General features: G+C 42.1%; 1 protein-coding gene across 1 annotated transcript in view; it reads left to right on the forward strand.

The window, feature by feature from the left end:
- The window catches only part of CAMK2A (calcium/calmodulin dependent protein kinase II alpha), a 331,715-nt gene that overhangs the window by 184,413 nt on the left and 134,234 nt on the right, over nt 1-13,068 (forward strand). The window contains exon 4 of the mRNA XM_040440682.1: nt 8,081-8,135. Coding sequence (XP_040296616.1) covers nt 8,081-8,135 — 55 coding nt within the window. The remainder of the gene's footprint in view (nt 1-8,080; nt 8,136-13,068) is intronic.

A 13,068-nucleotide genomic window follows, 5' to 3' on the forward strand; every position in this document is an offset into this window, starting at 1 on the left:
AGTGTCACTTTAAGTGGTGATCACTTTAAAACGCTTTGACTTATCCAGGCCATTCTGAGATTGTTTTTTCGTCACATATTGTACTTCATGACACTGGTAAAATGAAGTTTAAAAAAATCATTTTTATTTAGAAAAAAATACCAAATTTAGCAAAAATGAAGTAAAAAATTGCAAATTTCCAAGTTTCAATTTCTCTACTTCTATAATACATAGTATTACCTCCAAAAATAGTTATTACTTTACATTCCCCATATGTCTACTTCATGTTTGGATCATTTTGGGGATGTTACAAGGCTTAGAAGTTTAGAAGCAAATCTTGAAATTTTTCAGAAATTTTCAAAGACCCAATTTTTAGGTACCAGTTCAGGTCACTTTGCGAGGCTTACATAATAGAAACCACCCAAAAATGACTCCATTCTAGAAACTACACCCCTCAAGGTATTCAAAACTGATTTTGCAAAACAATTTTTTTTCAGTTACAAAGCAATGGTTAACAACCAAATCAATACGTTATCGGAATATCGGCAAAATAGATGCCGATACCGATAACGTTCAAAATCCTCAATATCGGCCGATAATATCGGTAAAACCGATAATCGGTCGATCCCTAGTCGTTAACCCTTTAGGAGTTCCACAAGAATTAATGGAAAATAGAGATACAATTTCAAAATTTCACTTTTTTGGCAGATTTTCCATTTTAATATTTTTTTTACTTTTACAAAGCAAGGGTTAACAGCCAAACAAAACTCAATATTTATGGCTCTGATTCGGTAGTTTACAGAAACACCCCATATGTGGTCGTAAACTACTGTACGGGCACACGGCAGGGCGCAGAAGGAAAGGAATGCCATACGGTTTTTGGAAGGCAGGTTTTGCTGGACTGTTTTTTTTTTTTTACACCATGTCCCATTTGAAGCCCCCCTGATGCACCCCTACAGTAGAAACTCCATAAAAGTGACCCCATCTAAGAATCTACACCCTTCAAGGTATTCAAAACTGATTTTACAAACTTTGTTAACCCTTTAGGTGTTCCACAAGAATTAATGGAAAATAGAGATACAATTTTAAAATTTCACTTTTATGGCAGATTTTCCATTTTAATATTTTTTTTACTTTTACAAAGCAAGGGTTAACAGCCAAAGAAAACTCAATATTTATGGCCCTGATTCTGTAATTTACAGAAAAACCCCATATGTGGTCATAAACTACTGTACGGGCACACGGCAGGGCGCTGAAGGAAAGGAATGCCATACGGTTTTTGGAAGGCAGATTTTGCTGGACTGTTTTTTTTGACACAATGTCCCATTTGAAGCCCCCCTGATGCAACCCTAGAGTAGAAACTCCATAAAAGTGACCCCATCTAGGAAACTACACCCCTCAAGGTATTCAAAACTGATTTTACAAACGTCGTTAATAGGGATCGACCGATATTGATTTTTTAGGGCCGATACCGATAATTTGTCAACTCTTAGGCCGATAGCCGATAATTTATACCGATATTCTGGGTATTTTTATTTTTGAGAAAATTTTTTTTTTTCCTACACAAATCTGCTGAAAATGAATATGTTTATTGTTAACGTGTATTATTATATATATTTTTTTTAAAATCTTTTTCATTTATACTTAATATTTTTGTGTTTGTTTTTTTTTACTAACTTTTAGCCCCCTTAGGGACTAGAACCTTTGTCCTATTCACCCTGATAGATCTCTATCAGGGTGAATAGGAGCTCACACTGTCCCTGCTGCTCTGTGCTTTGTGCACACAGCAGCATGGAGCTGAACATGGCAGCCAGGGCTTCAGTAGCGTCCTGGCTGCCATGGAAACCGATCGGAGCCCCAGGATTACACAGCTGGGGCTCTAATCGGAGGAGCAGGGGAGAGGGGATCCTGTGGCCACTGCCACCAATGATTAATACTGGGGGGGTGGGCTTGGGTGGGGGGGCGCACTGCGCCACCAACGTTTTTACTATTGGGATGGGGGTGGGGGGCGCACTGCGCCACCAATGATTAATACTAGGGGGCTTGCGCCAGCAATGAAGATAAGTCTCTCATTCATATACAGGAGGTGGGAGCTGGCTGCAGAATCACATAGCCGGCTCCCGACCTCTATGAGCGGTAGCTGCGATCCGCGGCACCTAAGGGGTTAACTACCGCGGACCGCAGCTGCCGTTCATAGAGGTCGGGAGCCGGCAATGTGATTCTGCAGCCAGCTCCCGCCTCCTGTATATGAATTAATGAAAGACTCATCTTCATTGGTGGCGCAGCGGCCACAGCCCCGCCCCTCCTCTTGTCTCCCCTCCTGCCATTGGCGGCAGCGGCAGCAGCAGCACAGGGGGAGGAGACACTGCTTCCTTCTCCCCTGTGCTGTGGAGGGAACACAGAGAGCGCTGAGAACAGCGCGTTCTGTGTTCCCAATACGTTATCGGAATATCGGCAAAATAGATGCCGATACCGATAACGTTCAAAATCCTCAATATCGGTAAAACAGATACGATTTCAAAATTTCACTTTTTTGGCAGATTTTCCATTTTAATATTTTTTTTACTTTTACAAAGCAAGGGTTAACAACCAAATCAATACGTTATCGGAATATCGGCAAAATAGATGTCGATACCGATAACGTTCAAAATCCTCAATATCGGCCGATAATATCGGTAAAACCGATAATCGGTCGATCCCTAGTCGTTAACCCTTTAGGAGTTCCACAAGAATTAATGGAAAATAGAGATACTATTTCAAAATTTCACTTTTTTGGCAGATTTTCCATTTTAATATTTTTTTTACTTTTACAAAGCAAGGGTTAACAGCCAAACAAAACTCAATATTTATGGCCCTGATTCTGTAGTTTACAGAAACACCCCATATGTGGTTGTAAACTACTGTACGGGCACACGGCAGGGCGCAGAAGGAAAGGAATGCCATACAGTTTATGGAAGGCAGATTTTGCTGGACTGGTTTTTTTGACGCCCTCTCCAATTTGAAGCCCCCCTGATGCAACCCTAATGTAGAAACTCCATAAATGTACCCCATCTAAGAAACTACACCCCTCAAGGTAATCAAAACTGATTTTACAAACATCGTTAACTCTTTAGGTGTTCCACAAGAGTTATTGGCAAATGGAGATGAAATTTCAGAATTAAAATTTTTTGACAAATTTTCCATTTTAATCAATTTTTTCCAGTAACAAAGCAAGGGTTAACAGCCAAACAAAACTCAATATTTATTGCCCGGATTCTGTAGTTTACAGAAACACCTCATATGTGGTCGTAAACTACTGTACGGGCACATGGTAGGGTGCAGAAGGAAATTAATGCCATACGATTTTTGGAAGGCAGATTTAGCTGGACAGTTTTTTTTTTTTGCACCATGTCCCATTTGAAGCCCCCCTGATACACCCCTAGAGTAGAAACTCCAAAAAAGTGACCCCATTTTAGAAACTACGGGATAGGGTGGAAGTTTTGTTGGTACTAGTTTAGGGTACATATGATTTTTGGTTGCTCTATATTACACTTTTTGTGAGGCAAGATAACAAGAAATAGCTGTTTCGGCACCGTTTTTAATTTTTTGTTATTTACAACATTCATCTGACAGGTTAGATCATGTGGTATTTTTATAGACCAGGTTGTCACGGACGCGGCGATACCTATTATGTATACTTTTTATTTATTTATGTAAGTTTTACACAATGATTTCATTTTTGAAGCAATAAAAATCATGTTTTAGTGTTTCCATAGTCTGAGAGCCATAATTTTTTCAGTTTTTGGGCGATTACCTTGGGTAGGGTATGATTTTTGCGGGATGAGATGACGGTTTTATTGGCACTATTTTGGGGTGCATATGACTTTTTGATCGCTTGCTATCACACTTTTTGTGATGTAAGGTGACAAAAAATGTTTTATTTAGCACAGTTTTATTTTTTATTTTTTACGGTGTTCATCTGAGGGGTTAGGTCATGTGATATTTTTATAGAGCCGGTCGATACCTAATATGTATACTTTTTTTTAAATTTATGTAAGTTTTACACAATTGTCTCAGGTAGGGGCTCATTTTTTGAGGGATGAGGTGACTGTTAGATTGGTACTATTTTGGTGGGCAAACGCGTTTTTGTACTTTTTGTGATGTAAGTTGACAAAAAAATTGTTTATTTAGCACAGTTTTTATTTTTTACGGTGTTCATCTGAGGTGTTAGGTCATGTGATATGTTTATAGAGCCAGTCAATACGGACGCGACGATACCTAATATGTATACTTTTTTTTTTTTTTTCCTATTTTTTTCCTAATTTTTTTTAACTTTATTTGGGGAAAATGACGTTTTTGGGGGGAAAACTTAATTTTTTCAACTTTTTTTAACTTTATTTTTTTGTCCCACTTTGGGACTTCAACTTTTGGGGGTCTAATCCTTTACAATGCATTCCAATACTTCTGTATTGGAATGCATTGGCTGTATGAGTAATACTGTGTGCATTACTCATACAGCTTCCGGGGCCTGTGAGATCCAGGGGGCTGGATCTCACAGGCTCTTCACCGGAATGCAGCGCGATGCCTTCCTTAGACATCGCGCTCCCTTCCATGCCATCGGGTCCACCCTACAGCCGCATGGGGACCCGATGGCACCGCCCGCCGCCGCAATAGGTAAAATCCGCAAAGACTCCCAGGCTATGAGCTGTGCACTACGATTGGCCAGCGCTGCAGCAAGGGACAACCCTAATACAAAAACTCTGCCCAGTACAACAGAGGGAGCTGCAGACACCGGAGCCTATACCGGGCGAACGGAGCGGCGCCCAGACATACTAGTAAGTGCAGGGGGACCCCTGGGCACCGCTCTGCCCACTGATATAGTTAGTTTTTAGTTTTTAAACTAGTGAAAGGTCCACTTTAAATTGCACACTGACTAATACAGATGTTGTAGATTGCCAAAAAAGTCTTTTTTTGGTAACAGAATATGAAAGCTGTATATATTAAACTTGAATTTAACACTTGCAGATCTGGAAAATACAGTTTTTTTTAAAAAAATTGTGTGTTTTTAAAACCCCAGAAAATGATGGGTGTATTTCTATCTTAAATTGCATACTGACTAATCCAGATGTTGTAGTTTGCCAAAAAAAATTGTGATTTGCAATGTCCCAAAAGCTTAGCACTGAGCTTGCATAAAATGGCCGCCGCCGCCGCCACCCACCTAACTAACAGAATTATAAAAGTTTTATTTTTTTGGTCAATGGTCTCAGGGCATGGTAAAACGATTGTGTCCTGTACCCACACAGCTATTTCTAGGTAGATCGCTGAGTTATATTCTATCCTATTCTCTCCCTGAAATCACAAGTCCAGCAGCATCCTCTCCCTACAGTTGTAACAGCAGAGTGACGTGCAGCGCTACGTGACTCAAGCTTATATAGAGCCTAGGTCACATGCTGCTCTGGCGAATCACAGCCATGCCATTAGTAGGCATGGCTGTTATGGCCTCTTGGGGCAAGTAGTATGACGCTTGTTGATTGGCTGCTGTACAGCCTTTCAAAAAGCACCAAGAAAGCGCTGAACACCGAACCCGAACCCGAACTTTTACGGAAATGTTCGGGTCCGGGGTCCAAAAAACCGAAAGTTCGGTACGAACCCGAACTTTACAGTTCGGGTTTGCTCAGCCCTAGTGGTGATACAAGGGACACTATTAGCTCAGCGATATCTGGAGGACATTCTGCGCCCACATGTGTTGCCTCTCATGGCAGGACATCCAACTGGCATTTTTCAGCAGGCTAATGCTTATCCTCACATGCAGCAAGGGTTTCCCAGGAATGTCTCTGCCAAACAGCAACACTTCCTTGGCCTACCTGGTCTCCAGATTTACCACCAATCGAGCATTTATGGGACCAGCTTGGACATTAGCATTAGCACTGTGGGCAAATATGCCGCAGGATAGCATATGGAACCTCTATACCTCCATGCCCAACTGTATCTCATCCTGTATCCAAGCTAGAGCTGGCCCAACAGAGCACTAGAGGCTCCTTTTAACTGTTCAGTTTTCCCTAATAAACTGTTATCACATTATAGTCACACATATAACGTTTTATTAGATTCCAACAACTCCTTGCTGATGCATTATTTATTTATTGACAATTAGTTTATATACACTATGGGGGTCATTTATTAAACAGAAAATGTCAATATTGGGTGTATTTTTGGCACAGAATGCAGCCCAAAGGGCCTTTGTGCCGCAATCTGCGACTTCTCCCGGGTCATCCCAGGTCTAAAAAAGTGGGCGTCGTGTGGGCAGGAAAGTGGATGGGCCGGCATTCCCGTCTCATTTAACATTATCTTCGCCTGTTTTAGGCGTAGAAAAAAGGTCTAAATGTAAGACAGCCGCCTTACATTTAGAAGCTGCATCTCTACATAAGACTACTTTCACACTCGCGTTTGGTGCGGATCCATCACGCATCTGCACAGACGGATCCGCACCGATAATACAATCGCATGCATCCACTCAGAACGGATTCGTTTGTATTATCTTTAACATTTCCAAAACGGATCCGTCTTGAACACCATTGAAAGTCAATGGAGGACGGATCAGTTTTCTATTGTGCCAGATTGTGTCAATGAAAACTGATCCGTCCCCATTGACTTACATTGTGTGTCAGAACAGATCCGTTTGGCTCATTATTCATCAGACTGATCTATTGCGCCAGATTGTGTCAATGAAAACTGATCCGTCCCCATTGACTTACATTGTGTGTCAGAACGGATCCGTTTGGCTCAGTATTCATCAGACTGCAAGCAGCGTTTTGGTGTCCGCCTCCAGAGCGGAATGGAGACTGAACGGAGGCAAACTGAGGCATTCCGAGCGGATCCTTTTCCATTCAGAATGCATTAGGGCAAAACTGATCCGTTTTGGACCGCTTGTGAGAGCCCTGAACGGATATCGCAAACGGAATCCAAAACGCCAGTGTGAAAGTAGCCTAACTTTGGTGGATCCACTGTCAGTGCGGGGCTTTATTAAGACCGTCGTTTAAAACGCCGATCTTGATAAATGTCCCCCTATATTTCCATAAATTTAACACGGACAAATTATTGCAGACATTTCTCACAAGCATAATGTTGCTTTCACACCATCCATTTACAGACCTGTGTACATACTATAATTTTTTTAATCTATAAAATGTATAAAAATAAACATAAGATCATCAAAAATAAATATTCCACATCATGTATTTACCTGTATTTATGCTTTGTCATTGCCAATGAAGAGACATTCAGGTGTGTAAGATGTCATGAACTGTATTGTAAACAGCCAGCAGAGGGAGTCAGTTTCTGTACTGGAATAGTATACAGTATATGAGGGAGAGTTCTCATCACCATTATTTTTCTGTTGTTCTGATCCATCAGAAGAAAAACTTGATCCTTTAAAAAAAAAAAAAAAAGGATACATTTGGCATCAGTTTGAGCCATATTACTGTCTGAGACAGACAGTGAATCACGGACGTGTGTTTTCTGTGTTCTCCACATACACCACGGATCTTTTGACTTTAATGTATTTATTCACACTTCAGTGGTTTAAGCAGAAGGACAACGGACATATGCAATACTTTGTTCTGCGATGTGGACCAAACATGCCTATTGAAGTATATGGGTTTGTGAAAAATATCTGTTATCTGTCACTAGTTTTTACAGACCATTGGGAGGAGATGCTGACATCCGGAATTCAAACACGGACCTTCCAGGGACATCTTCAAGAAACACTGACCATCTTGTCATGGACATGGATGAATTCTAAATATCTAGGACTCTTGAATTTTCATGTGGACTTTTTGTTTTCCGTAGAACTAGACCATACATTACATCTCCATTATGAATGTTATTCCATTAACCCTTTAAAGACAGGACACACTGTGGGTGATATGAACAAACATTATTAGGATCTCCATAAATGGGTGATCTGGTATATAGACATGATTTTTTAATGAAAAACTATAGCGTTTTCAGTGCACCCAGAGACTGTAGATTGTAATAACATACAAATTATTATCATTTTTACTTAATTTTCTTGCATAATATATATATATAATATATTCATGTTTGCTCTCCTCCTTTGCAGTGAGACTACACGACAGCATCTCGGAGGAAGGACACCACTATTTAGTGTTTGATCTGTGAGTATGTCATGTATGTTCTGCTTTGTATGCAGCACTGTATGGTTAGGATCCCAATGGATTTCATTTTCAGTATAATAAAACAATAATTTTGCTTTATTTTTGCATTGCATTTTCAGCTCATTTGTAGATTGTAAGCCCTCATGGGCAGGGCCCTCTCTTCTTCTGCACCAGTTTGTAACTCGTCTTGTTTATGTTTAGTGCAATTGTCTGTATTATGTATGTATACCCCTTTTCATATGTATAGCGCTATGGAATGAATGGCGCTTTAATAATAAATAATAATATAAGTTTAAGGGTTCTCCGTGAATTAAAAAAATTGCTAAAAAAAAATTAAATATTACTTTATTATAAATATATTTCCAAATGCCTTTCAGTAGTTATAATGACTCGTTTGCCTGGGGAGCAATCATCAGGAGAAATAAAATGGCCGCTGTCCTATTAGGACACACAAAACCTGTCCTAATCACACAGGAGGACAAGTTACTTTACAACACTAAGCTATAGAGCTGCCTCATCCTCCTCTCTGCTCTACCTGTCAGGGATTATGATCCTGAATAAGGTTTAATATGATCTTCAGCTGAATCTCTGTAGAAATGGAGTTCATGAGTAGTGTTGAGCACCAATATTCGAAAAGCTAATTTTTATCTCGAATATCGCCACTTCAAGAATTTGCGAATATTTAGAATATAGCGCTATATAGTCGTTATATCGAATATTCGTCATTTTATCCATCTGAACACATGATTCCTCCCTGCTTAAAGGGCTTATGTCACCCACTAAAGTCTTTTTTTTTTTTTTGGGCTAGTTAAATTACTTATATTGCGATATATGAAAATATAATGGTCTTACTTACTTTGATTCAGCAGTTTCTTCTAAAAACGAAGTTTTATAATATGTAAATTAGGTCTCTACCAGCAAGTAGGTATCACGGTCGGCGTGGCTATCACATACGTGACACAGAGGGAGGGAACAAGGAAGGCCCTGCCCAAGTGAGAGGGAAGATGGTGACCCCTGACTCACCTGGCGGCTGGCACCTGGCTGCCCTGACGTCCCTAGACGGGTTCCTCACCCGTACGCCGATCACGTGCCTAAAGCCCTGGCTTTCCCTGAGCTGAGCCCTAGGTAGTGAACAGGGCGATGGGAACACTAGTCCGCACCACTAGCTCTAAGGGAAAACACCAAGGGAAGGACAGACAACACAGACTCAACATATAATCCCAGGTGGGTGACAACAGGAGACAACAATAAGCCCAACAGGGATCCGGAGGGTAGCACACAGGAACAACAACCAGGATTAACCACTCCAGTGGGTCAGTATAGATGTCCAGGCAGGAAGCTCTATAACTGGCAACTAGAGAAGTGTGAGGGGAGAATATAAGGAGGTAGGGAGTGGCAGACACGAAACAGCTGAGGAGGAGAAGCTACGGATCCCTGAGAGAGACAAAAAGGATAGCAAGGCAAACACAGAAAACAATAACTAAGAAACACCATGATCTTTAGCTATAGAGCGCGCAGCCACCCGCTGCGACTTCCTGACCCCGGGTATAACGGAGTCAGACGTGGCTCTTGATACCCTCGTGACAGTACCCCCCCTTTCACGAGGGGCCTCCGGACACTCAGGACCAGGTCTCTCCGGATGAGAGGCATGGAAAGTCTGAATTAACCTGTTGGCGTTTACCTCTGACGCTGGAACCCACATTCTTTCCTCGGGACCGTAACCCCTCCAAAGCACAAGATACTGAAGAGAGCGGCGGACCCGACGAGAATCAACAATTCTGGCTATTTGAAACTCCAGATTACCATCCACAATAACAGGAGGAGGTGGCAGCGGCGATGGTTCTAGAGGTGGAACATACTTCTTGAGTAACGATTTATGGAAGACGTTATGGATCTTAAAAGTCTGAGGTAGCTCCAGGCGAAAAGCCACAGGGTTAATGACGGTTACTATTTTATAGGGACCAATGAACCTAGGACCCAGTTTCCAAGAAGGAACCTTCAACTTAATATTCCTAGTAGACAACCACACATAGTCATTCACTCCTAGGTCCGGACCTGGCGACCGTTTCTTATCGGCCATGCATTTATATTTACCACTCATCTTTTTCAAGTTAACTTGCACCTTCTGCCATACCGATGAAAGAGATGAAGAAAACCTTTCCTCTTCGGGAACCCCAGAAGACCCCCCCTCTTTGAAAGTACAAAATTGGGGATGAAAACCGTATGCACCAAGGAATGGTGACTTGCCGGTGGACTCCTGATAATGATTATTTATGGCAAACTCAGCTAACGGTAAGTATGATGACCACAACTCTTGGTTTTCAGACACAAAACACCTTAAATATGTTTCTAGGTTTTGGTTGGTACGCTCAGTCTGTCCATTCGACTGAGGATGGAAAGCTGAGGAAAAGGACAAGTGAACCCCCAAACGGGAACAAAAAGCTTTCCAAAACTTAGAAATAAACTGGGTTCCCCGATCCGAAACCACATCGGAAGGGACCCCGTGAAGCTTCACGATTTCACTGATAAACACCTGAGCAAGAGTTTTAGCATTAGGAAGTGCGGGTAACGCAATAAAGTGTACCATTTTGCTAAACCTGTCTACTACTACCAAGATAACTGTTTTACCCGCCGACAACGGTAAGTCAGTGATGAAATCCATAGACAGATGTGTCCATGGCCTATTGGGAATGAAAAGTGGCAATAAAGACCCTGCTGGACGCGTATGAGAGACTTTCGCGCGTGCACAAGTAGAACAAGTAGACACGAAATCCATTACATCCTGACGCAACCTTGGCCACCAAAAACGACGAGATAAAAGCTCCAAGGTTGCTTTACTACCCGGGTGTCCAGCAAGTGCCGAATTATGATGTTCTTTTAATAATTCAAGACGCAGGTTTAACGGTACAAACAATTTCTCTGAGGGGCAAGAGACCAGGGCGTCCCCCTGAGCCTCTAACACCTTTCCCTCTAGAACAGAGTGTACAGCAGAGACAACCACTCCTCTTTGTAAAATAGGTACCGGATCACAAACATTACCCCCTCCAGGGAAACTACGAGATAATGCGTCTGCCTTGGTATTTTTTGCCCCAGGACGATAGGTGATTACAAAGTTAAATCTGGTAAAGAATAGCGACCACCTAGCTTGTCTAGGGGTGAGACGTTTAGCCGATTCTAGGTACAGAAGGTTCTTGTGATCCGTAATCACCGTGACGGGGTGGACTGCTCCCTCTAAGAAGTGACGCCACTCTTCAAGCGCCAGTTTAATCGCCAACAGTTCCCTATTTCCAATATCATAATTCTTCTCTGCAGAAGATAATTTTTTGGAAAAGAAAGCGCAAGGACGCCATTTGCCAGGAGACGGACCCTGAGACAATACAGCTCCCACTCCCACCTCTGACGCATCTACCTCGACAATAAAAGGCTGGGAGACATCAGGTTGAATTAGAACAGGTGCCGAGGTAAACCTCTCCTTTAGAGAGGAAAATGCATCTTTAGCGGCGTCAGACCATTTGGAAAAATCCGTCCCCTTCCTAGTCATGTCGGTAAGGGGTTTAACGATCACTGAATAATTTTTAATGAACTTTCTATAGAAATTAGCGAAACCCAAAAACCGTTGTAGGGCTTTAAGGTTCTCAGGAAGATCCCAATCTAAAATTGCTTGGACCTTCCCAGGATCCATGCGGAAACCTGAAGCAGATAATAGATATCCCAGGAACTGTAATTCCTGAACAGCGAAGACACATTTTTCAATTTTCGCATATAATTTATTCGTCCGTAGGACCTGCAGTACTTGCCTGACATGCACCTCATGTGTTTTCAGATCAGCCGAATAAATTAAGTTATCATCTAGGTATATGACTACAAACCTGCCGATGAGATGACTAAAAATATCATTAACGAAATGTTGGAAGACAGCAGGGGCATTGGTCAGACCGAAAGGCATAACAAGATTTTCATAATGCCCCTCAGGGGTGTTAAAAGCTGTCTTCCACTCATCCCCTTCCCTGATACGAATCAGATTGTAGGCCCCCCTAAGATCAAGTTTGGAGAACCACTTAGCACCCGCAATCTGATTAAAAAGGTCAGGAATGAGAGGAAGAGGGTATGGGTCACGGATGGTTATCTGGTTTAACTCACGGAAATCTAAGCAAGGACGCAGGCCCCCATCTTTCTTTTTAACAAAGAAAAACCCTGCAGCCACGGGTGAAGAAGAGGGTCTGATGTGTCCCTTAGCCAGACTCTCGGAGATATAATCTTTCATGGCTTGTCTCTCGGGACCCGAAAGATTATACAACCTGGACTTGGGTAATTTTGCCCCGGGAATCAGGTTAACCGGGCAATCATAAGGACGATGAGGTGGTAGTTTCTGACAACCATTTTCAGAAAAAACGTCCTCAAAGTCCGAAATAAATGTAAGTAGGGAAGCTATGGAAGCGATTAAGCAATTGTTATTTAAGCAATTCTCTCTGCAATGCTCACTCCACTCCGATATCTCCCTGGCCTGCCAATCCACCACTGGATTGTGCGCTACCAACCAGGGAAGACCCAATACCACCGGAGAGGGAAGGCCCTCCAGAACGTAACATGAAAGACACTCATTATGGTGGTCCCCTACCCGAAGGTGTAAATTACGAACAATGTGGGTGAGGTTTCTCTGAGACAGAGGAGCAGAATCTATAGCGAATACGGGAATAGGTCTCTGCAGCGTACAGAGAGACAAACCCATAGTGCGGGCAAAATGGGCATCAATCAAGTTTACCCCTGCTCCACTGTCTAGAAAAACAGAAATAGACTCCGTCTTAACACCAAAAACAATGACCGCTGGTAACAGAAATTGAGATGTTCGTATGGAGGAAACGTATACCCCCCGGCTGACATCCTCCGCACAGCCCGGGGTTAGTAGTTTTCCGACGGTCTTTTGTTTTTGAGA

This window comes from Bufo bufo, chromosome 1, assembly GCF_905171765.1.
Source record: "Bufo bufo chromosome 1, aBufBuf1.1, whole genome shotgun sequence".
NCBI lineage: Eukaryota > Metazoa > Chordata > Amphibia > Anura > Bufonidae > Bufo > Bufo bufo.